At 39.8% G+C, this 24,113-nt stretch overlaps 1 protein-coding gene and 1 long non-coding RNA gene across 3 annotated transcripts in view; one reads left to right on the top strand and one right to left on the bottom strand.

The window, feature by feature from the left end:
• Positions 1–24,113, top strand: part of STXBP4 (syntaxin binding protein 4) — a 53,849-nt gene continuing 29,736 nt past the window's right edge. The window contains exons 1-17 of one of the 2 annotated variants that reach the window (XM_010721584.3): positions 1–49; positions 3,906–4,071; positions 6,481–6,554; positions 6,737–6,832; positions 7,072–7,141; positions 7,953–8,027; positions 9,572–9,657; positions 10,325–10,454; positions 10,971–11,103; positions 12,936–13,042; positions 13,438–13,621; positions 14,532–14,610; positions 16,775–16,869; positions 17,323–17,419; positions 18,585–18,697; positions 19,367–19,453; positions 20,891–20,956. In XM_010721584.3, coding sequence (XP_010719886.1) covers positions 43–49; positions 3,906–4,071; positions 6,481–6,554; positions 6,737–6,832; positions 7,072–7,141; positions 7,953–8,027; positions 9,572–9,657; positions 10,325–10,454; positions 10,971–11,103; positions 12,936–13,042; positions 13,438–13,621; positions 14,532–14,610; positions 16,775–16,869; positions 17,323–17,419; positions 18,585–18,697; positions 19,367–19,453; positions 20,891–20,956 — 1,665 coding nt within the window. In that variant the 5' untranslated portion in view covers positions 1–42. The remainder of the gene's footprint in view (positions 50–3,905; positions 4,072–6,480; positions 6,555–6,736; positions 6,833–7,071; positions 7,142–7,952; positions 8,028–9,571; positions 9,658–10,324; positions 10,455–10,970; positions 11,104–12,935; positions 13,043–13,437; positions 13,622–14,531; positions 14,611–16,774; positions 16,870–17,322; positions 17,420–18,584; positions 18,698–19,366; positions 19,454–20,890; positions 20,957–24,113) is intronic. The other variant, XM_010721585.3, reaches the window with a different exon arrangement.
• LOC104913816 overlaps positions 20,963–24,113 on the bottom strand; it is a 44,380-nt gene continuing 41,229 nt past the window's right edge. The window contains exon 9 of the long non-coding RNA XR_002120847.1: positions 20,963–24,078. This is a non-coding gene — a long non-coding RNA (uncharacterized LOC104913816). The remainder of the gene's footprint in view (positions 24,079–24,113) is intronic.

Raw genomic sequence — 24,113 nt, 5'->3', positions numbered from 1 at the left:
TGAAATAGAAAATGCCCGAAACAGATCCTTTAACAACTTCTAATGAAAGGTAAGTACTTTTACACCAGTTATGGGATTGTAACGTGAAAGTTTTTGCATTGTCTACGTAGAAACATGTTTTGATGATGCCTTAAAAGTAACTTTGACACTGAAACAATCTGAAACAACTACTTACAGATGGTGACACTGACACTAATGAGTTTACACAGAAAGGGAGGAGAGCTCCTGTGCTTCTCATCAGGTTTCTCAGCACTCATTTGAGCTGCTTCTCCACAGATAAATCCCATGGAAAAATTCCTTAATGGTCCCAAGACTATGGGCACATACTTGTGAGCAGTGTAGCAAACAGGTTCCTTGTGCACATACCCTAACTATATGGCATAACTGAATGGAGCGGATATAATCATCGTATTTTCAGAATAATAAGAATTATTTTGATGTCATAAACTGCTTGGTAACTATGCCAACAGCATCATTGAATCTGTAATTAAAAGCAGGCAGCTCTTGCTGGTCTGTATCATGTTTGCTGTGTTTGTGCAATAGGATTCAGCTTGTGGTGCTGAGAAGCTTCATTAAGTGATTTAGCATAGCTTAATTACATCATTTTGAATAACTTGGTTAAATCATGCAAACAGAAAAAAGCCAGCATAAAGAATTGAAGAGAGTTAACTTTTTACTGAGGTTTGAAGAGGCAAATGGAAATAAAGGGTGATAGGTGTGTAATGCGAAAACACACCTTTAAGTAGTTACATCTTGCTGTGTGAAGTGTTTCATATAAATGGTTAATGGGTCACTGACTTCCTAAAGCAATTTTTCAGGTAAGGAACACATATGAAGTTTGTGCTGTAACTGTACTTGAGCCTCATCGTGGTGCCAGACTGTCGTTTTTCTATACTAGTTTTAAACTCTGGGAAACAGTATCAGTGTAGAGTGCTTTAAGAATGCAGCTGATTAAATGTTAGTTGTGGTTTACCTAAACTTAAATACATTCCTGCTGTTTGCAGGGGTTACCCTCAAACCATTCCTGCTTCTCCACAATTACACTGTTTGTTGCTCCAGCTTTTTTTTCTTCTGTGTTTACTGATCAGCACATAATTATATGTTTTCTTTTAATGTGTGTGATCTAATCAACAAAATACAGTTTTGAATAATTAATGCTTTGAGATAAATGAGAAGAAAGAGTTTGTTTACACTGTGATAAAGTGTTCTCTTGGCTGGGTCCCTGGGGTCACAATGAATTTTCACCTTTTAGGGTCAGCAAACCTAAAAAGGTTCTGTTGGCGTCATTTGCTTAAATGGAGTTTTCATAAAACTCTTTTTAATTTGTAAAAGATCTTGTGAATCTTGCTATCAGAGACGATACAGGACTTTTTATCATCTGCTAAATTATCCTGTAATCCATTTTGGTTGCTAAAGCATTACAAAATTTCTTTGGGGAAAGCTGAGTCATAATGTAAAACATTGCCACATGAGGATGGTTTGGCTGTTAGAAATGGAGCCTGTCTGCCTGCTGCACAGCTGTGCCTCATCTCCCACCAGAGTTCAGTCTGACCTGCACTTAGCAGGAGTAGCTTTGCAGGTGTCACAGTGTCTCTAGCTCTTTCTGGAAGTAAAAGAGAATTTGTATTGCACAGAGTACCTTCTTGAAAGGCAGAGAGCTGGCACCAGAAGTGATCCCAGTTTTGTATTCGATTCTTTAGGAACAGTAGGAGCAGCACAGCAGGAGGATTTTAAGGTGAAGAGGGGTAGAAGCCTTGGGGAGGAGCTCAGGAAGCTGAACTGCAGGGTTTTCTCTTGAAGAAGGAGTGGAGGAGCAAGTATTTGAACAAGGGATGCATTTTTGATAACCAAACTAATAAAAATAGTTTGGAGTAATAAGGAGGTGATGCTACTTTGCATCTGTACGTGTTGTTGGGAAGTTTATTGTGCCTGGTTTAATAAGGATTAGTCTTTGCTTTTTAATAATGGAAATGTGTAGCTTTGAAACGTGTTTTTAGTGGTGTGTGTTTGTGCTGCAGAAAGCACGATGCTGGGAGCACGCTGTGCTGGTCTGAGTGATTTGTTTTGACAAATGCTCCGTGTAGTGATACCACAAACTGAACTGCACTGTTAAGAACACTGAAAAAATAGTTGCAGGAAGGCAATGGGTATTTTATTTGCTATCATCTGTAACCTTGCCTGGAGCAAATCCAATTGATACAGTGCTGAAAACAACAGTGATTTTTTTCCTCTTTTGGACTAATACCAGTAACAGTAGCAGAGTTAAACTGAATAGAAAGGACTACAGAGCACACGTTTTCATCACTGAATGTGTGTGAACAATCTGAATGAGGCTGGTGGGAGTCCTTTGCTTTGTGGGAGTTGGGAAGGCTGCGTTCCTATTTCTACTTCCATCCTTAGGCTTGTCTGTCTGTTGTGGGTCACTTTGGCTTTCAGCCTTCAGCTTTCTGTCTTGTGTACTGGGAGTGCAGTCTGAGGGCTGATCTCAAAATTCTTGATCACCACGTAATAAGTACAAGGCTTGTAAGCAAAAGGCTTGTTTCCCTGGCATGTCCACGTGCTCGTGAAACCACAGTTGCTGTAACTTTAACAAAAGAAAAGCACTTGGGCTCAGCATACGCATTCCTTGCATAGCCAAGCTGTCCCACTGCGTGGCTCCAGACGCTGGCAGATGCTGTCTCGTGGCAGGGTGACACCCTGCTGCAGGGAGGATTTGTTGTAAAGCTTTCAGCCAACACACAACGTTTGCTTTTCGTTTTAGGTTGCAATACTGTCAAGGTATTTTAGGAAGCGGGGGATTATAGAAGTGCATTGTGATGCAAACGTGGAAAATAGTCGGTAACCAAACTGATCTGAGAAGCTCAGAACTTCTGAAAATCAGTGCAAGGACCAAGGTGTAGCAGGAGCAATTCCAAGCTCTGCAAATTGTGCTGTATTTTTTCTTTTCTGAACAGGATTACTCTCAACGTAGCAACAGAAAATGGTTCTGTTAGGTATCCTGCTGTACTGTTGGGTTTGTTGAGACAAGCAGGCACTGCAGGGCTGTGTGGTTCTTCTGGCAGCTCCGTGACAAAGCATTCCTGGAAGTGGGCACGGAAACTGGGGGGCAATTTTTGAGCCTCATTTGGATTAAGAAGGCAGTTCTGAGCATTAGGTGACAAGTGAAAAGTCTTTGTTGGTTTTTTTAAAGGAACAGAAGGGTCACAGGTTGTTCACAGATTGTTTTTGTAGGAGAACACGACTTGCAGAATCTTACCTGCTTTGCACCTCCTCATGCTATAAAAGCCATCGGAGGATATACTAGCAAAAGGAGATCATCTCTTCCACCAGTTCTGCTTGCCTTGACTGAAACACATCAGCATCCATTCCTACTGTGAACACACATCATCAAGTTCTGCTTAACTTGTGACTGCTGGGTATTGAAAGGCTAAAAATCAGTTACAGCACGACAGGGATCAGTGCTGTGATAGAGAATGCAGGGTAATAGCGTGATGGCCTTTGTTTAATGCCGACCGCCTGCTCCGTGGGCTTTCCCTTTTGTGCCGGGTGGAGGTGACCCAGTTTGCTGGGCGGGCTGCGTTGTGGAGGTCAGGACTTGCTGCTGCTGACCTTGTTTGGATGGAGCACATAAAGAACTGGAAGAACACGAGTGAATAAGTTTAATTATTTCCCTTGGTTGCTGCTGCTAAATATAGTTCACATAATCACAGCTTTAGTAAATGCGAGCGACTTCCCTCCCTTGTGTTTATCAGTCTCTTTAAAGTTGCTACAAATCCTTGTTTCAAAGGAGAAAAAGCAAACGTTACCTCCGTGGCTGAATTAGTCCATGTGACGCAGAGGGTTTCAAGCAGATTAAGCAGACAGAGACGCTCGTCTGGGGCTCTGTCTGATTTTTTTTTGGTTAGGAGCAGAAATTGCCCTGCACGTAACCTTGGTCCAGTTGCACTGGGAAGCTCTGCTGCACGTCGGGTGTTTGCTGCGCTGTGCTGTGCTGTGCTGCAGGATGTCCCTGCTCTCACCTGGAGACGAAGACGAGCCGGAGCGCTTTGATGGTCTCTCCCTGCTGTACTGGTACGTTCGGGTCTGCTGGCATTTGGGCCTGCAGCTGGGGAAAGCAGCCTTCAGTCTTTTACAAGCTGCAGCTGTTTTCAGCTGCTGCCTTCTTTTTGTAAGCAGTCAGAGGTTAACTATAGACTTTAAGTGCCAGGTGATGCTAATTGTGAGGGTTTGCTGTTACCCTTTGGCAAGTCCAGCCAGTAGTTGGTAGGTGGCAGGGACTGGTAACTTCTGAGGAAGTCAGAACGGAACAGAGCTGCGTGTTCTGCTCGGTCTCCAGAAGGTATGAAACACAACTGCTGGCTTCAGTGTGGGTGCTGGTAACAAAGTAATAGAAAAGAGTATCGGAGGTGTCACTGATTGCCTTACTGGAACATCTGCACAAAGCTGTCTGCTAAGGTTCCTGGACTTTGGTTGAAGTGTTTTGGAACATTTTTTTCATAATTTCAGTGTAATGAAGTCACAGCACACCTTTTGTCAGCGCCTGCTTGTTTATTTCATCTCTTGCCTCTCATCCCTTTCCCTCTGCTGCTGGAAGCTTGCTCACAGGTGGTTTTGAGTGACTTCTACAGGAGGGAGCAGCAATGTTCAATTGATTATTTAATTTGCATCTTTTCCTACAAAGAAATTATTTTCTGTTACTGCTGCCAATTGATTCACATTCTCTGTATCCTCTCACAATCAATTTCATGTGAGTTGGATCCCTCTCCCAAGCATTGCTCCTGGAAACGTAGCTCCTTTTGTATGATGTATTCCGTGCCTAAATTTGATAATATGCTGTGATCTATAGCACGTACACGGCGAGCTCCACAGCCTTTGAAATACTGAAGACTTAAAATCTGAGATCTATTATTTTCAGACTTCACAAAAATAAATGGTGTGAAGTTGAAGCTCATTTTTAGATTCTCTTTTCTGAAAGTTTTCTGATATTCTATGCACGTGTTGCTCTATTTGCTCTTCACTAATGCTTCAGAAGTTAAGGAGAAAGTGCAGTATTTTGGATGGACCAACGCAGCAGTACTGTGATGAAATTAAGGAAATGCAGTGTAATTGAGATCTCTGTTACTGAAAAGAATATGCTTTGAATAATGAATGCCAGTCTGTGGGTCTTTGCAGAGTGCCAGCGAGAGTCCAAGTGCATGAGAAACAGAACAGTGGTAACAGAAGGCAAGATAGGAAAAGGATGGGAAGAATGGTTATTGGGCTGCTCTTAGATGAGCCTTTATGAAGCGAAGGCTGATTGCAAGTGCTTGGGAATTTGAGGTTCTGGAGCAGATTGTTGTGTTTTTAAGTGCTTACCCATTGATAAAGGGCTCAGCTCGTTTTCTTGCACAAATATGAAAGAAGTTGGCACGTTCTTTAGGACATGAATTTCTCACCTGGTGCTGGAATTTAGCAACATTTGGACCTTCTGCATTTTTGTCTTCTCATGCATGGCACATTTTAATGACACGTTCTGCAGCTTTTGCAGAAATGTGGGGTTTCAGGCTTGGAGCTGAAGCCCTGTGCTGGATTTGGCCGTGTGGGAGGATTTGGGTCACTATGTCCTATGTTTGATCTTCTTTTCCCCTGTTAATGAATTCTAGTTGTTCCATTTCACTTCAGCATCATGCTCTAGAAAGCACTGCTCATTATCTAATACAGAACAAAATGTAGGTCAAAGCAGGAAAACCTGAACAGTGCTGGGGCTTTCTTCTGGTGAGTCTGTTCCCAGAATGGTACAGGGGGAGGGCAGAGCATCTCTGGTGCACTGGATTTATGCCTCTTACCCTTTACATTCCCACAGCCAGATATTTCTGATGAGATTGTGAATGTAGATTTCAGGGATCTGATTTTACTTTGTGTACTTCTTCAGTTCTTTACCATTATCAAGTGCCCACGGAGCACTCATTGCATGTGCCATCCTGCAGTGCTGGCCTGGCTGGGAGCTGTGCAGGGGAGCAGGCAGCGTTTGCCTTTTTAAATGGAATGGTGTTGAAGGAAAGGTGAGAGAGTGCAGGGAAAAGATTATGTTAATGAATAATCACAGTTACATGGTAGATAACTTAGGAAATATTTTTGTATGCACTGTCTTAGTTGTGGTTCTGTTCCAATATTCATTCGTTGAGCTGAGATGTTGCAATGTGCTCTTGCCAAACTGTTAAGCTGGACCAGGCTGTGGGATTTTCAGTCCTTTTGTTATAAGCAAAGTGGGATTCAGAATTTGGCCTGAAATGCTCTGGGAGAAGAGGAAGTAATGTGTGCTTTATTTTACCATCTCGGATTTCGATAAACAGATTGAATTTTCTTTGGAGGGATCAAATAATATGAAGTTGCCAAGAAGCTGCTTTGGGTTTGTGTTACAAACACGGTCGCTGTACTTTCTTCTGTATTAACTTTACACTGATTTATGAGGGATTTAATGATTCTTATTCTATTTTCTAGGACAATTATGGGCCCTCATGGAATCAATCGAGCTGTTCACCGCATTTCTTTTTCTGATTGTCAGAATGGATTAGGTAAGTAGGTTGCACGTTCTGTTGATTCAGAGGAAACCAGATCTAAAAGCACTTTGTGAGCTTTCCCAGCTCACACTGCAGTCAGTAGAAGTTTAATTTGTCTGCCTTTTAGGGACTTGGCTGTAAATCAGTTTGGCACTGGTGGAATAACCATTTTCTTGCCTGTTTCTTTTCCTGTGCAGGAGTTAAAATAATTGGAGGTTACCGGGCGCAAACAGCAGAAGATTATGGGATTTTCATAAAGAGAATTCTGCCTGGAGGGGTTGCTGCTGTGGATAGTAAGTAATTTTATTTAGTTATTTATGTTGGTTGCAAATCTGCTCTAAAGCAAAAGCTGTAGAAACAATTCTTTATTTTACTGTGTGAGGTAGGATATTTAAAATAGCGTGGTGTAGTCAGGATTCCTGATATTGCAGCTTACTTTAAATTGAAAGAATATATCCTGTTTTATTAGCATGATATCATATGTTCAGCACTCTCCTGTTGATTGATGAATTGCTGTTGATTTCATTGCAAGGCCGTTTGCTCGCGGGAGATCTCATTTTGGATGTCAATGGGGAAAACTTAACTGGAGTAACCAATGAAAGGTATGTGTGTACTGTTAATTAGATGTTTATTAGAGCTTGGAATACTGCTTGGGATTATTTGGATCGTATTGACCACTGATGAAAGATGGCTCCACTGAGGTCACTGGAACTGAACTGGCAATGAATTGATCCGATAAATCTTATCATGGAAAACCATTGTAGGAAAGTGACAGGCATTTAAATGCTTTTGTAATGACAGAATAAGCCTGCTTTATAATGTTGTTGTTTATTGAATGTATGTGTAAATAGCATTATAAGATATTAAGCTATACAATATTTTTATAACCATGTGCTGATTGAATAATGGTGAGAGTAAATGATGCAGCTAACGAGTGTCGTTGTAATGGGACAATTAAGGAGATGTTGCTTCAAAAAAAGACAGAGAAAGGTTTCTGCAGCTGGACCACCAGAGATCGATGTGGAGCCTAGTTTTGGAGTAAGATGTACATTTAAAATTCAAAGTAAAACTACTGTATGTATTTCGGAGTGAAATCCTGAGCAATGAAGTGTCTGAGCAATGCTCTTCTGCTGATGGAGCTGTCAGTTCTGAAGGAGATCCAGGAGGGCAGTAAGATTGACCAAGGAGAGATGGGGACAAAAGGGTGGGAAACAGAGGGCAATCCCAGGTTATAGCTGTCACCTGGCACTGACTCACCACTCAGTTTTGGGTTACGGTACTGACGAGCTTTTTTTCTCTGTATCTGGCTGTTAAAATGATTAACTACATTAAATATGTGTTTATTTTCCCACTACTTTAGCATTACCCACTTTGACTGAAACTTTGATGTATTTACTTATTTTTCCCTCCTAGGGCCGTTGACATCTTGAGAACAGCTTCTGCATCTAATCACATGTCTCTGCTGGTTGCCAGAGATGAAGAGGCAAAGTAAGAGAAAAAGAAATCCTCAGTTTCACCTCCAAACTGACAAAATCCAGTGCAGCACCTAAGGTTGTAGGGATCAGGATTGCACATGTTTTACTTTCAGATAGGATTAATCACAGAATTGCAGCACATGTCACGTTTTCCAGTGTTGTATTTCACAACAGTTCATTTTCTTAGTGCCCTGGGCAGCGGGGAATGGAAGGCTCACTGTATCAAGGCTGTTCATAGCAATAAGCTCTGGCCAATTTCAGTTTAATGAAGAGGATTGAAATGTTATGTTACCAACCCTTATTGTTACAATTTATTTGCAATAATGATAGGTTTTTTTTATACACTTCTCACATTTTAAAATAATAGGGAAGTAGGAATATATTAGTTCTACAGTACCACAAAGATATATGATTTAAGCTGGTCTTGCCCTCTGAAAAAAGGCAAATTTGAGTATTGATTCCCCTCAGGAGTTTTCTTTTCAGTCTCTAATGAGCTCTGAATTTGTTTGGCTAAGTAGGTTAGACTGTTCACCACAGCAGGTTGTCCAAAACCTCCATTGTAAGTACATTTATGTGAAATACTGCTTTAATCTTGTCTAAAGTTAGCCATATAAACCGATACTTGGAATCACAGGGGATGTTAGGATCCACATCTGTATCCCCTTCTGACTTAAATCTCTGGAGGAAACGGCTGTTACACCTCACCCTTCCTCTTTCTGCTCCTTTATTTTTGTATTTGACAGAAATGTAAATGACTCCCTGCTGCAGCCCTTGATCTCTCCTTTTTTCAGCTGCCCAGATACATGAGGTGTACTCTTAATCTGCTTTTATCTAAAGCATACTGACCTAGTTCCTTTAAACTCCCTCAATAATTAAAATCCATCAGTCCTTTTTCCATTCTGGTGGTATGCTCAGTGTCCTGATGCTATACCACTCTGTATAGTCCCTCACTCAGATGTCTCTGAATAAATGAATTGCATTACATCTCTGTGATAAAAGATTCAATTTACATTTAACTGGGTTTGTGTGTTTTCCCTGGGTTCAATGTTAGTTCAATAAATGGACTTTATTTATTTATTTATTTATTTTAAGCAGTACATCCAACAGATTTTAATAAGTCTGCAGTTACTGCAATGACAGGAACTTACTGCGGTCAGTTAATTGCATAATATTAATTCAATGATGTTTCTGGCTTACATCAGTCTCGATTTTTGTGTATTTATTTTTACCTTTTCTATTACTGAGGTGCTCATAGCTCAGATTATTAAAAAAACTATGCTTTTCTATTAGGCTGCATCCAGTATTCGATTAATAAGGAGTTGTTTCCTTTTCTTTAGTGTATGTACTTTATTCTACCTCTCTGCTGCTTTTTTTGCCAGTTTGTTTTAGTGGGTTTGTAAAGAACTCCGTTTTTATTTTTGAATTTTTTTTTCTGACTGTGTTATCCTTCCTGTAGAAGAGTGGCTGACTATTCAGCAGAGATGTTGGCAGAATTGTAAGGGTACCTTTCGTACCAATATCGAGTCCTGACAAGGAGGATCTTTTTTATTCCCACAGGAAGGAATTCCTCGACCTGATGGATAAGTATGGCTCTCATAGTGACGCCTATTCTGCAAGAAGTTCTCCAACACAGCCATTAGCTGGTGAGAGATTGCTTCCTGCCCTGACATAATCCTGTCACAAGCAGAATTTATGCTTGTGTGCACTAGAAACCTGCATTGAAAGGCTTTGTGGGAAGGGTGTACTGGAGCAAGGGAAGGTCAGACAAAGCACATTTACTCGGGACTTTAACATTTGATTTATAGTCTGAACGTGTGAATTAATTGGTTTGCGTGTCAGCTTCCCCAGCTCTAACTTACATATTTACTGTCCACTTTCATCAGTTTTAATTAATTGTGTGAACAGTGTTTAACTGCAGATGAAAAGTGCCACGAGATCATGAATTAGCAATAAAAATTTGAGCTAGAATACCGTATTCTATGACTGTTATACCACATTCATAGAGTGTCTATACACAGCAATTGCTGGACCATTATTCTTTTGGAAAGTCAGTTGTGATGTTTGCTTTTTTTTTTTTTTTCCCCCTACCAAATTTTTAAAAGTCATCCCTGCTCTGTTGTGAAGAAACGTTCCTGGAACACCAGCTGCAATTCTTAGCTGTGTAGAGTTAAACTTTATTCTGGTTGCCCAACTGCTTACAGTTTTCTGCTTCCTAACATGGAAGTAATCCCACCAAACTACTTAAGTGAGTTGAAACTCTGCTTTTTCCCAAAGGTGTGTTTTACTTCTCTTTTTTCATTGTTCTTTAAGGAAAACCTGTGGACAGCCTTTCTTCTGGATCATCCTCGAGGTCACAGAGTCCTCAGTTGCCTCCGGAGGACGTTATCACCACCGTCAGCAGAAAAGATTCTGTACCAGCAGCATCACCAAAGATTGCAAAGTAATTCCCAAAGCTGATTGTAACTTCCTTGTTTAAGAGGGAGTTGAGCATTGAAGTGCTCAAAATTACTGTATTTTAAATCCTATAATACCATTGATAACACCAACTATCAGTATTAGTTTTTTCCTTCTTCTTTTTTTTTTATTTGTTCAGTTGGTAAAATTAGATTAATCAGATTGACTGTTCTTCTTAGAGTCCTGTAATGAATGCATGCTTCTGGCTCATGTGTACCTGTATGGTCCATTGGAGATATATATATTTGTATATATTTATTTATATTAGCAGAGCTTAGTCTTGCAAAATTATATATAGTGGTTCCTCTTGTAATTCCCTGAAGCAACACCCGAAGTTAGAGATTTTTGTAGTAAGCAAGCTGTGTTATGCTTCAACATTGAGATTCCATCCACTGGTGGGTTTGTTACTGTGGTGCACATCTGTGAAATCAATAGGCTTGACACTCTCATTTGTGAGTATGGAGAGCTGTGAGGTAACTGTACATCTTCTTTCTCTTCCCAGGGATAGTGCATTTCAGATCATCTCTGTTTGCAAAGGAGCAAACCTTGGTTTGGGTATTGTTGGAGGTATTGACAGAAATGAGGGGCCTTTGGTGTACATCCAAGAAATTATCCCTGGTGGTGACTGTCATAAGGTAGGTAAAAACCTTTCCTTCTCACACTGTTGGGTCCCCTGTATTTTTGCCTGCATTTTGTATACCAATAGACATCATACACATACGTTGTCATTATGGAATTCATTTTTGTTTCTCCCTGGACAGAATTATCTCATTGCACCACAGCATGGTTGCCTCGTAATGAAAATTATGTGAAGTTTGTGTGAGGTAAATGAAGATCTTATTCCCTGTTCCACTTAGGAGAAACTTAAGAAAGCGATTTTTTGTAAGAGGTGATATGATGCAAGGTAAATCAGCAAGGAGGGGACAGACCTGCAGACCTGCATTATTTTTTCTTTCCCCCTTGGACTGGATTTAGCTGAATCCGTGCAGTTGAAAAGCGTTGCATAGGCAAATAATTTCAAAAAATAGGGTTATAAAATGTATGAATCAGTACTGCTTTCTGTTTTCATTTATGACAAGTGCAATATGTAAATCAGGAGAGCTTGTAAGTTTAGAAAAATAAACAACAGAATGGTCTGGTTCAAATACACAGAACTGTTTATCTAAGAGTCTTCTTGTCATCCTGTGTTATTATTTTGATGTGTAGATAAACCAGTGTTTGCCATCTGCCAAGCAAGAGGCTGCAAGTTAATTTCACAAGCAGTGAGTTTTGCTTCCAAATAGCCTTAAACTATTTCTGATTGAACTTCTGTAGATTGAGGTTAATCCTAAAAGGCAGAGATTGAAGGGAAAAAACACCATATCTCTCCAAGACTTCATAGATAAATGGTAATCCTCCTTCTCTTCCTTTTTGCTGTTTTGTTTTGGCTTTTGAAACATTTTTCTCATTGTAAGTGTGTGAATTTAAAGCACTTACAGTCTGTCGTGCTTGTAATTGATGGAGTGAGGCTGAGCCATGAGTATGCACTCGGTTCTAGTGTTAGCAGTGCTAGAGGTATTTTCCCTCTTTCCTTTATCCTGTTTGAGAAACCCAAACGAGGAGTGCATTTAAAATCTCTGCCACCGGAGGGCAGCATTGAAATTGATATCTTTTAACAGGTTGCTTGCAGGAGAAATGGAAGACCTGAGCTTTTAGTGACAGGAAATGTAACAAAGTGCAATCACATGCTGAAATAACATAACTAAATTTTAATGTATGAGAGTATTAAGTATGTCAAACTATACTAGTCTTAAAAAGGCATTTCACTTTTGTAGTTTGGTTTACGTGGTCAGATGGCTTCTGTGATTCATTTCTTAAAAAATGAAGAACACAGATGTTATTTTATGTGTGTTACTTTGCACGGTTAACTAAATCTGTAACCATAAGCATGGGTGATGTGCAGAATGTAGGTGAATGCCATGCATGTTCAGTAAAGAATGTTTTATATTAGTGAGAAATCTGCCCACACATATTGAAAGTTTTGTTTTGCAGACCTGAAACAGAAAAGTGATATTGATCCTGTGCTGGCAGAAAAATTGCAATGAATGATTCAACAGAAGCACAGAGTTGACAGTGTTATTTCTATGGTTATTTCTATGGTCATTCTGCCTGGCCAATTCCCAACAGACAGGTCTGCTTGTGTTGTTAAGGTGAACGTGGTAGGAGATCCCTGAGAAGTCCCACTGAGAGCCAAGAATGTCTGATTCTTGAAATACAAATTAATCCAAATGTCAGCAGAGTTAATTACTACGAAGTTTCCTCTAGTCTTATGGGTCGTTACTTCTTGGTGAAGGAAATACCTATGGCTTATCTTTTTTTAACATAAGTATGTCCTGCTGTCCAAATTTCTTGACACAACTTCACCAAAATCCAGTGTTGGTAGTTAATGCAAAATCTGTGGGTTTGTTTTTTGTTTGTTGTGGACTAGGATGGACGACTGCAGCCTGGAGATCAGCTTGTCTCCATAAACAAGGAGTCAATGATTGGCGTGTCCTATGAAGAGGCAAAAAGTATCATTGACAGAGCCAGAACGAGGTATGTGCCACTGCCAGACAGCTACTCCAGAAGGGGCTACTAGACAACATGAAACACTGGGTTACTGTGAAATGCTCTGTGTGCTTAGAGGAAACACAAGGGATGTTCATGGTTTTGATGTATTCAGCTGAAATACTGTCATCACAGAAGGAGACTCAAATGCACCCCACAGCTGTCTAAAACTGTGTTTTCATTCCTTTTAAAGGAGAAAAAGAAAACCAAAAAGCATTGGTTGCCTAATGGTTCTAATGGTAGAGAATAAAACATCTTTTTAGAAAAGCAGAAGAGGAGACAACGCAGTGTTGGGGAAAATAGTTATTTTGCACTAGTAGTACATACTGTCATGAATAGAATAGTATCCAGCACGCTGAAAGCTTTTTGATTTTTAATTTTAGGTTTGAAAGCTTTTGTGAAATAGCTTTTATAAGACAAAAAAGTGCTCCCAGTTATTCAGAGAATCTGCAGCGTCCTTCCAGTCTCGTAGCACCTTCTGCAGCCTTTGTTGGACAGCAGGCTGCAGGCCCCAGTCCTGTGGCATCTCCTAACGCAAACCTTGTGTCAGCGCTCCTTCCTAACGCTGTGAGTATGCTCACTGCTCCTGTAAGAAGCAGGTGGTCCTTTTCTGGGTTTTACTGGTATTTCAGTGTAGGATTCTTTCAAGACACGTTGTGCAACAGCAAGGTAAACATTGATGAGAGCGATAGGAGTAGTATTTGACTTGTAGTAGGAAAACAAGCCTATTAAAATTAGCCACAAACTGTATTTATAGTTACAAAGTTCGTTCTGTTTCTTTCTGGCAGTAAAGCTTCAGAACTTGATATTTGCAAGTCATTCAGTTTTGTATCTGAGTCTTAAAGTTTGATGGTTTCTGTGTGAGCACAGTACAATCTCACAGGTTGCACTTCTTCCATGATGAAGAAATTTTTGCTTAAAAATCGGCATCCCAGAAAAATGGGAAGTTTTCTTTATTTTGGCTACGTAAGAGGCAGTTAGTACAGTTCAGTTCATCCTTAATGTAAAGAAACAATGCTGAGCATAAGAAATAACATTTTTTTAGCTAGTGTATGATTTGTATTAAAAAACAAAAAAAAACAATCTTTTGAAACAAAATAAAGCATTTCCTTTGAATGAGGAAGAACGAAAGATTCCCGGTCAAACAGAATCAGAATGTGATTCTCAATTGTTTTCGTGTTCGTACTCAATTCTTGCCCACTTTGCTTCCTCTCATAGATGCAAACACTGAAGCAAATTGCATGAAAGCTTTGCTATTTTCATCTGTGAAAATACTCAAAACCCATGGAAGGTTTTGATAAGGCCCTGGTCTAAGTTCTGGTTGTTATACCTTCTCACTCTGCTTTGCATTTTCTGCTGGAGTTGTTTTAGTTTGTTCAGCCCTGTTTTTCCCTCTCTTGGTTTAATGTGTGCTTCTGGTCTGGTTTGTGACCTACTTACAAAATGGTGTTTCATGACTTTTGATTTCCTTTCACAGATGGAAACTAGAGTCAAAATGGAAGAGCAGTCTCCGATTACTTCTGCAGAGTGCAGTCCTCCTGATGCATCTGTTCGTGGTAAATGCTGATTTAATTCCCTGTCACTCTTTTGTCTTTAGTATTTATCTTAACAGAAAATAATACGTAGTGAAATTCTGTAGGCTTCTAAAAAAAGGAATATTGCACCATTTTATAGTACAAAATGAGCAAAGATCAGTGGATTGTGCAGTAACTTCTGTCAGATATAACAACAAACATCTGAAACCAAACAAAAATGAGTGATCACAACACTTGCTATACAGCAGTAATGATAACCAGCTCAGTAGAAAGCAGATAATGAGGACTCACATATAGATCAAGATTATGTTGCCATAGAAACTGCTTTCTTGCCTTAATGAAATTCTGTGGATGTATATTGCTTGTTTTTTTTTTTTTAATCAAGGCTTTGGAAGTACAGACATAACATGCAGACCTCTTCAGCACTATTTCAATTAATAACAAATAGAATGCATGCACGTGTTTGAGAGCTGTGACACTGCAAGCTAAGACTGCAATCACTTGGATTGTACCTTCAGATACATGTTGTGAGAGCAACAACAGGGAAAACTAAAGAAGTTCTAGAATTTGGTCAGAACTGAGTCTGAACTGAACCCCTGTCATTCCTTTGAGGTGCTAATATGCAATGTATTTATAAACAGTGCAAATGCAGACATGATCATGAGATCCCCATATAAAGCAATAATGAAACTGTATCTCTGTATGAGAACCTGAACAATGTTCTGGGCAGCAGTAAGGAAGCAGAACCTGTGCTTCTTTCTGTTTGAGGGGGAAGGGTGATGAGATGAAGGACAAACATACAGCACCTGATTCATCCCAGATGTTTCTGCACTGACATTATTTAAATTGTGTTTGGTTTTTTTGTGGTCCACATTAGATATCCCAATTCCAGATGAAAGCCTCCATAGTGCAAACCTGACTGGTTGGTTTTCTTCCCTGAAGGGTGAGCTGATGGAATATGAACTTTTGATACTGCAAAGGCTGTAGTGTTGAATACGCCTGGAGTTTAATGATCTCAGCTCTGTCATACTGATGATTAAAAACATGTGATTAAATCAGAGGCACAAGACAAACAGCTGATGCTGGGTATGCTCAGAATAGGAGACTCGTTTAATACAATGCAATACACAGGAGCTTCATGTTGCCTAAAGAGAACAAGAAGGCTGCAATTTGTCAGCCTCTCTGAAGAGCATAGCTAACAGAGTAGAAAGCAGAAAAACTTGCAGCTCCAGCTTGAAGTTTGTTGTCACTTTTCACTTCAGTTGTCACCAGTCCTTAACTAAAGCTGCTGCTTCTCTCCTGTTGCCTTTTCCAAGGATAACCATGAAAAATTCAAGTAGGTTTTGGATTTTTTTGAAATGCCATTGGAAAAATCAGCATAATTTTGAGAAATTCTTGCAGAAAGTCATGCACAAAGCTTTCTCATTCTGAGTTAAAAGAAAATGTGCCAATTGAACTGAGGTTCAGCCCACTGTCTTCAGAATTTAACATAGCATGTGAGAGGCACGAGAGATGTTCAAGATGTCTTGGTTTATGCTTTTTGCCTCCTCTTGTCCTGTTGTATTCACAGGTGTGCATGAAGCATGACAAGGCTGGAGCTGCATTTTTCAACTTCCATTAGAACTTAAGAAAATGCACTGTAATGAATGAATCAATGCAACTAGTTAAAGTTATGCAAACTGCAGCATTTCTGACTGAACAAACTTGGAGGGGGGTGATAAACACTTGGAATATGGAACTTAATGGATGGCAGTCATTGGAAAAGTTCCTCCACAGGAAAAACCTGCTGAGAATCCTGCTGGAATTCAGGCTGAGCTACCTCTGCACATCCTTAGTTGGCAGCAAGGCATTGCCTCTCTTCCCACAGGGTTCTCCAGATCACTACGTGTGCTTTTAGGAACTGTTGATTGTGCTGAAGATCTTGAAGATCCTTCTTGGAATTCACAACACTGTTTCCCCTTCTGTTTCCAGAGTTTTCCTGTGTAGATCTGAGAAAGGAAAATACTACAAAAATAAGCTGTATGTTTCATGAATACATCAAAATTATTCTGGTTTCTCTCTATTAATTCAGTAGTTGTAGTTTTCTTAAAGAAAATTTAAGATTAGTTTAAGGTATCAATGCTTATGTTTTTCAAAGCAAGAATTACAACTGAATCGTTATTGCTTTTTTTTTTCTTCTTCTCAGTCATTGCCCCCAACCAGAACAATGGTTACAGTCTGCCAGGAAGGAAGGCTTTCTTGAACTCTGCTATTCGTCTCAAAGCAGAAAAGCTAGAGAAGGTAAATAGAATCTTCTGAATTTTCCTTCCTCCCTCCTTATAATGTAAAGCATTTGCAGGATATTCCTAAGTAGACAAAACCAAAGGTATGAATTTGAGGCAGCTCTTTCAGGTCCTGCGACAATATTTCATTTTAAATATTGGGCAAATTACTGTTTTTGTTAATCTAATTACTCCTTAACTCTTCTGAGAATCTGAACATCCCTCAGGATTTTTAAGAAAGTTATTAAGGACAAAGGGTTTTGCTTATTATGCTCATCTGTATTCAAGGTTAAATAATATCTGAAAATCTCTCAATTAGAACAAGAAGTCACAAAGAGTGTCTGGAATAAAAGTGTAGTCAGTGAGAGTGCACTCTGATACAAAAGCTCTTTGAAGTGTAGCTCTCTCCCTGCAGTCATTATCTCTGGTCCTTTTGGTATTTTTTTCTCCAAAATAAGTTTTTTCCTTCCAGGCATTGAATTATCTTGGGATCCAGCCCTCAGCCGAACAGCAGCAAGCCCTAAGGCAGCAACTTCAGAAAGATTCTAAAGGAACAGTGTCTTTTGGAGGTAATCATTTCTTAATTACCCTGGAAAATAGCAGGATGTATGAATACAGAAATAGTAGATGTGTTTTCTGTCAGTGTCAGATTGCTACCACAAATAAAACGGTACTTTAGGGCAAAAAGCTTTCTATTTAATAAAAATAAGCTTAGCATTCTGAAACGAAGTGATCGTATATGAGAGGTAGAGAAAAGAAACTAAACTCACAGATGGTTTCACTTGGTCAGTTGGTGATAACCAAGAACAGCTATTATGTGTAGAGAGATGTTTGTGTGCAGACCATCGCGCTGCTTTTTCTAGGTTTTTTCCTGTTGGTTGTGGACGTGTTGGTAGGTGACACCAGCAGCTTCAGAATGTTTGTTTTAAACTGAGATATTTTATTTCCAATGCTAAAACTGATGGAAATTTCCTGAAATTTATGAAAAACAGCATCAAACAGTGGTACAAAAATTGATGTAATTTTCATACTGGTACAAAAATAATTGCCATCCAAAAATGACACTGGATTTTCAAGTATCCTTTTGGTGAAGGTGGTGGATCTTCCGTCGGATTTTGTGCTGTTCACAAACTGCCCTTCACATTTCCTCTCCTACTGTAGCAGAACATTTTCTCTAATACATTCAAAATGAATACTAAGTTTAGGCCACGCTGATTGAGATTGTCGCAGCGTTTGTAGAATTTCCTTGTTCAGCATCACTTTTCCCAGGTCTCTATCAGAGCTTTTAAAGGCTCACAAAGGTACAGTTGAGCGGTGAGCTAGCACAGAGTTGTCTCTTTCCTGCAGACTCTCTAGGAAGATCAATCCACAGGGAAGGGTGGGTGCAAAACAGATGCGTGGATCTCAGGTTTTCACAGGGGTCTGCCAAATGTACAGCATCTCTAAGCAGGTACCTGGAGGTTGAACTCTGGTTTTCCTTTCTCCTTCACAACTTAAGAAGCATTTCGTGCCAGGACCTGTTCTTATTTTGCCAGCTTGCTTCTGTTCAGAGGGATGTGTCTGACAAAACTCTAAGATTTATATTTTCCTTTAAGAAAACTGTGGAGAGCAGGTGCTGCATTCTGAGAGCAGCCTTGTGTCGTGCTCTGGGCAGTTGTGTTGCACCTACTGATACTGCTACTAACACGAACCTGCAGACTACAGCAACAAACCCTGAACTGTTTTGTTTCGTAGATTTCATTGAAGTTTCAAGGAATCTGTTCTCTGTGCAATTGGATGCAACAGATGGTGGCCAAAAACCTGTAACGTTTGGGATTGATGAAATAGCCAGTTTGTTAGATTTGCAGGTAAAGTATGTGCGTATGCAGTGTTCACTGCTGGGAGGGGATTATTGGGGAGCTTAACGTGTGAGATTATTCCAAATCTTGGGCAGGTTTTTAGCACAGCTCCCTGTCATGCTGTGCTTTAAGATAACCCAGTTTCCGTGAAGCTTTTTAAAGCAACCTACATTGCAGAAAGCAATTCACATAATGATGTTGTTGTGAGTACAGACAACAGTGATTTGCCAAGGTTTCTTAAATGGAATACACATTGCTACTACCTGTGTGAACAATAAACAGTTGTGGGGTTGGTGATTTGCGCTGCTGCTAAATGGATAAATAAATCACTTTATTCTGGAGGTAATTTAAGAGTGAATGCCAAAGCAGTGTATTTGTAGCGTAGGAATATTTAAATACAATAATGTGTTATTTAAAATATTGAACAAAATGGTGACTGTTAGTGTAGTAGTCTTGACATTTTGTAGTAGTTTGGTAGTCCTTTGTAACAGAAAAAATTAATTTGCTCAGAGTTTTCTTAAAAATTCTTTGTGATTTCAGTAATATTTTCCAGAGCTTTAAATCATTCTAAAATTATCCTCTCATTTCATTAACAAGACCTTTTAAGATAGGATGTTAAGGATTAGGGGAGATGCACATAGGGCTGGTTTCTAACAGGGTTTGTTTAAATCTGCGCAGTTTGTAACCTGGGATTCTTTGGAGGATGACATGGAAAAGCTTAAGAAGGAAAGAAATGAAGCTTTAAAAGAAATGAGTAAATTAAAGGTAATGCTTAATTTTGACTTGTGTTAATTTAATCAAGAGTCGAATTTTTGTGCACTTTGCTGCTTTTCTTTTGAATCTTACATTCAAGTTGTGATAAATAAATAAAAAGAACAAACTGCATAAATGCTTAAAGATCGTGTGCTCACAGTATGGAGAACATCAGCTTTATTACGTGGACCACAAAGACGCTTTTAAATCTGATTCACAGGGAGATGAGATTAAGAAGCCATTTAATTGAAGTGTCTTTGGAGAAGTGACTGATTTGCATAGCAGTTTTATTTGGTAATGTGTGATCCTCACAACCACAGTGTCTGAGCAGATGCTGATAATTTTGAAAGAAGCTAACTGGAAGATAAATGATCTATTTGCAAAATTAATGCATATTTTCACAGACATTACAAAATACGTAAGATCAAAAGCAATTAATATATTTATTTTTACTTAATACCTCAGGTTACAACCATTGTCCTGTGTTCTGGAATTTCTTTAGCAATCCAAGATTAAAAAAAAATCTTATTCTGTATTCAGTGCCCCTAACTCTTGTTCTTGGACATGAGTGGGAGGTTTGATCCCGGGGTACGCACAATTCTATACGTTCTCAACTGGCCCAACAAATTCACCTTTGCTAGAGATTGCAAAAGCTTTGGGTTGGTGCACACAAAGAACTGTTCTTCATTCTGTGCACAAAGACTCTTCTCACAAAGAACTTTGTACTGAAATGAAAAAGCCTGGTCTCCAGTGATCAATTTGAAGTACTGGATACTGACCAGGCGTCCTTGAATAGCTGATGTTGAAAGCTGGTAAGGTCAGCTTATGAGAATTGCCCCATTTCTTTTACTTTTCCTGTAAACATCTGTAAGCACTGCCTCAGCGTGAGCATCTCTGTGCTTTTATGGCACTTCTTTTAATAAACTTCTCCAGAGCTTTTAAGCTTCTGGAAATGATGCAGGCTGTGGCAGCACAGCCTGACTACATGCTGCTGGTGTCAGTAGGCAGCTAAAAGAGTGGTCAAACACAATGCTGCAGATATCTTGATGTGAATGCTAGGCTGTGCAGCAAGCTGTTCAAGTGGCAGAGATGTCTTTGTTCTGTGCACTTTCTATGTGGCTGTGCTGCAAGAGGCTTAAAGCGTGTTTTATTTGCATTGCAGGAATATTCAGTGTGTAATCCTCAGATGCTTGAGAAATGTAATGAGTATGACTTTAATGAACCCTGCAAAAACTGTTCTTCATGAATTACAATTTGATTCTGTCCCAGATTTTATGAAAATGTTCAGATTTTATTTTTTTTCCACCAGAATTTTTAAAATCTGTGTGTTTGTGTGTTTATTCGATGTCATTTGTAGAGTGTGTCACCAACTGGAAACGCAGCAGTTGGAATCTAGTTTTGAATACAAGCTATGGCATACTTTATTCATTTATTTATTTGTTTTTACAGGAAGAATTATCAGAATCTCTGAATTTACAGAAGCAGTTAACAGAGGAACTGCAAGTAGTCAAGCAAGTATGCTGAAATTTCTTTAAAATAAAATCACTCTCTCTTGAAATTTGTTTATATCCTGAATTCCAACCGGAGCAACTTCCCTCTTTCCTGCTTCCACCAAACACTTCTGTCAGCTCTCCTCCAAAGCTGCTCCCCTTTCTTCTCTCTTGTACTGCTGCAGGCTTCTTTGCAGGCTCTCAGCTGCATCAGATGCAAAAATTGCAAAATATAATTTGAAAAATCTTTCAGTTCACTGCTATGCAAAGATTAGTTTTACGTTTCTGCTCATTATGTGTTTCTGTTAAGCACCACTGTTGCCACCAAATGCAGGAGAACTGCTTAAAGCTTCCTCCATTAATACTGTGGTGTTACCTTCTCCACAGCAGACCCTGATGAAATAAACCGGATTCTTTTTTGGATGAATTTAAGCAGAAGTACGTTACAGAGGTGCTCCATATGTTTCTGTTCATTAATGGGTACTCAGTTCGTCACTCCGGACTGGAGCTGGTGTCCATCAGTTCAAACTAAAGCCAAGAGAAAGCACAAGCCTGTAAACACAGGTGGTATGGCAGCAGGTCCTCCTCACGGAGCCTCAGCTCACACAGCTGCTCTTGTTGAGAGGGACTTTTAGTAGGACCGGTCAGAAGCAATACCCCTTTTCTACCTGGTGAGGTCCTCATGTTTTCAGTTTTCTGTCCAGTCCTGGTACGTGTCCTAAAGGTGGCTTTGCTGGCAGTGAAGCAGCCCACCAAGGGATAAATACCAACATTTCCTATTGAGGTTCTGAGTAACTGCTGCTGAAAAGGGCCCAGATAGTGAAAGAGAGAAATAATAACTGGTGTGTCATTCCTGCAGTGCTGTTGTTTGAGACCCACTTTGGAGGTAGAGAGAAGGTTTTTTGATGAAAATACAGTTCTGTGTATTCTGCACGTATTTTCAAGTATTTTACGTATAGCTAAACATAAATAGTATATATATGTATATATAAAATTATTACATTTATATTTTTGTAAGTTGATATTGTGTGTATATATATGTCTGAGGTTCAGAACCATTGTTGACAGTGAGATTCATAGTGATACAAAGTTAATAATAATAGGCAATCTAGACTGCCAGTTGTCATTTAATTTATAATGATATACTTCTGGCTTCTTATCTGAACCACTTTTTGAGTCCTCTGACATGTAGGGATTGTTGGAGGTGAGGAAGGGTATGACTTAGGAAAGTGGAAGTGTGCAAATGCTTTCCATTTTTCACTCAACAAGAAACTGAAACTGTTTTGCTGATCTAGGGATGTGTTTTTGGCCTTAAGTTGTGGCTACAGCTAATTAATTTGCATTGAAGGTGCTCAAAGGAGGTAGATCTGTTTCCTAGAGCAAACATGAGGATGCATTTTAGATACGCAGTTTAGATGCTTATCCATATAGAAGTGTAATTGCTGCTCCTTCAGAAATAGAATGGGTACAGTGTCTCTGAGGTGTTTTATTTCAGGAGAAATAATGTGAAAAACAGGTTTTGTGAAAGTGAAAGCACGAGCAACTTTTTTCTTGGTGTACTGAAGCCCACTTCTCACCCTTCCTCCTGCCAGTCCAGAAGCCATAACTTGAATGCTGCCTTTTTTTTTTTATATATGTATTAAGAAATACATCTTCATTATGACAGGTAGTGGTGTGGTGCAGTCCTTAATGGAAGAAGTCTCAGCACTGAACATTGACTGAGTCAGTGTTGAAGTTACAGCTGCTGAGGGGCTGTTCCCAAAAGATTCTGCAGCTTTCCCAGCCGTGTAGGTATGGCCATTTCAGGGTTTCTGTACCTTTCCTCCCCAGTGTGGTCTTTTGACTTTTGTTCAGTGATTGTGGTGGCTGGATTATTTCTCAGGTAGAACCTGTAAACATTTGAATTAATTAGAGGGAGAAAAACCTGGCATGTAAGAAACCTGCCCCTTGCCTTCTCCATAAGGATTCCATTCTGTTCTGCAGCCTGCCCTTGGCTGTGTTGGTGGCTTTGTGCCACGTTAGGACAAAGGGTTCCATCGAGCATTTATTTGGATAAAATACTTGCAGCTGCAGATCCCGTTTCTGTTATGTCTTCCTTTATGCCTGCAGTCAAAAGGGATGAGATGAAGTGCTGCTGCAGCATGCTGTAGCCCACCTGTTCTCTGTGGTGGATGCCCCTCAGCTCTGTGGGTTAGATCCTATGTCACAGCAGTGCCAACTTCAGTAACTGTAGAACTGGGAAAGCTGATGGCCTCCATCCCTCTGTGCTCCCTGCTGTAGCAAACAGCTCTGGTTTGTCAGAAAATTCTGCTAATTCAGTTCTGGTGTGGATAATCGTTTCCTTGTAATAGAAGAGTCCATTGTTCGTTAATTATTCCTTTAGGTCTTTCATTGTTGAAATCTGGTCATACTTAGTCTGCTATTACGGAGGAATTAATATTCAACAACTGGGTTTCAGAAAAACAATGGAGGAGTGAAGGCAGTTCTGGGTTATAAGAGATTAAACCTCTATCTCAAGGAAGTCTTATTTCAAAACAAAGACCTCCCTTTTCATTATAGCAGTTCTCCCATGACTTATTTGATATCAGTTTATTTAAATAATTCCCACGTATGCATTTTTAAGATGCTACCCTTTGTGGGGGCCTCTGTGTTCATTTATATTCAGCAAACTTAATACCTTTTCACTTTTCTCTCCAAGAGCCCTTCCCTCACCACGGGCTCACTGCTGGTACCTTTGCTACTGAAGACTATGAAAGCATCATTTGTCATCTGCAGGGCCCACCTTTTCTTGGTGATGAGTCACAGCGTTTCTTACAGCAGCAGGAAAGTCCTGCAGAAGCAGTAGGTTTGATCTCTGCAGATATGGATTGGAACTTCTAAGAAATCCCCTGACTAATTTCAAGGAAAGGGAACTGCTGTGAGCCACGTGCAGGAGGGACGCGTTGTCTGTGCTGTGCCCGTGAGCAGCAGTCAGTCTGTCTGTCTGTCTGTCTGTTAGCCAGCACTGCTCAGCTCCTGGTGCTGTGCTACCAGCTGGCAGCAGGACGAGCTGCCCAACAGAGACACTGCTTTCAGGTCGCCTGTGTTCCCAGGGGCAGATGACAGTCACGTAGGATGCATTGGCCACACCTGATGCTGCTTGTGCTTCTAAAAGAAAATATGTGTATATTTGCTATCAAATT

Source organism: Meleagris gallopavo, chromosome 20, assembly GCF_000146605.3.
Source record: "Meleagris gallopavo isolate NT-WF06-2002-E0010 breed Aviagen turkey brand Nicholas breeding stock chromosome 20, Turkey_5.1, whole genome shotgun sequence".
Classification (NCBI taxonomy): domain Eukaryota; kingdom Metazoa; phylum Chordata; class Aves; order Galliformes; family Phasianidae; genus Meleagris; species Meleagris gallopavo.
The sequence above is the reverse complement of the archived record's forward strand: the minus strand, read 5'-3'. Positions and strand labels throughout refer to the sequence as shown.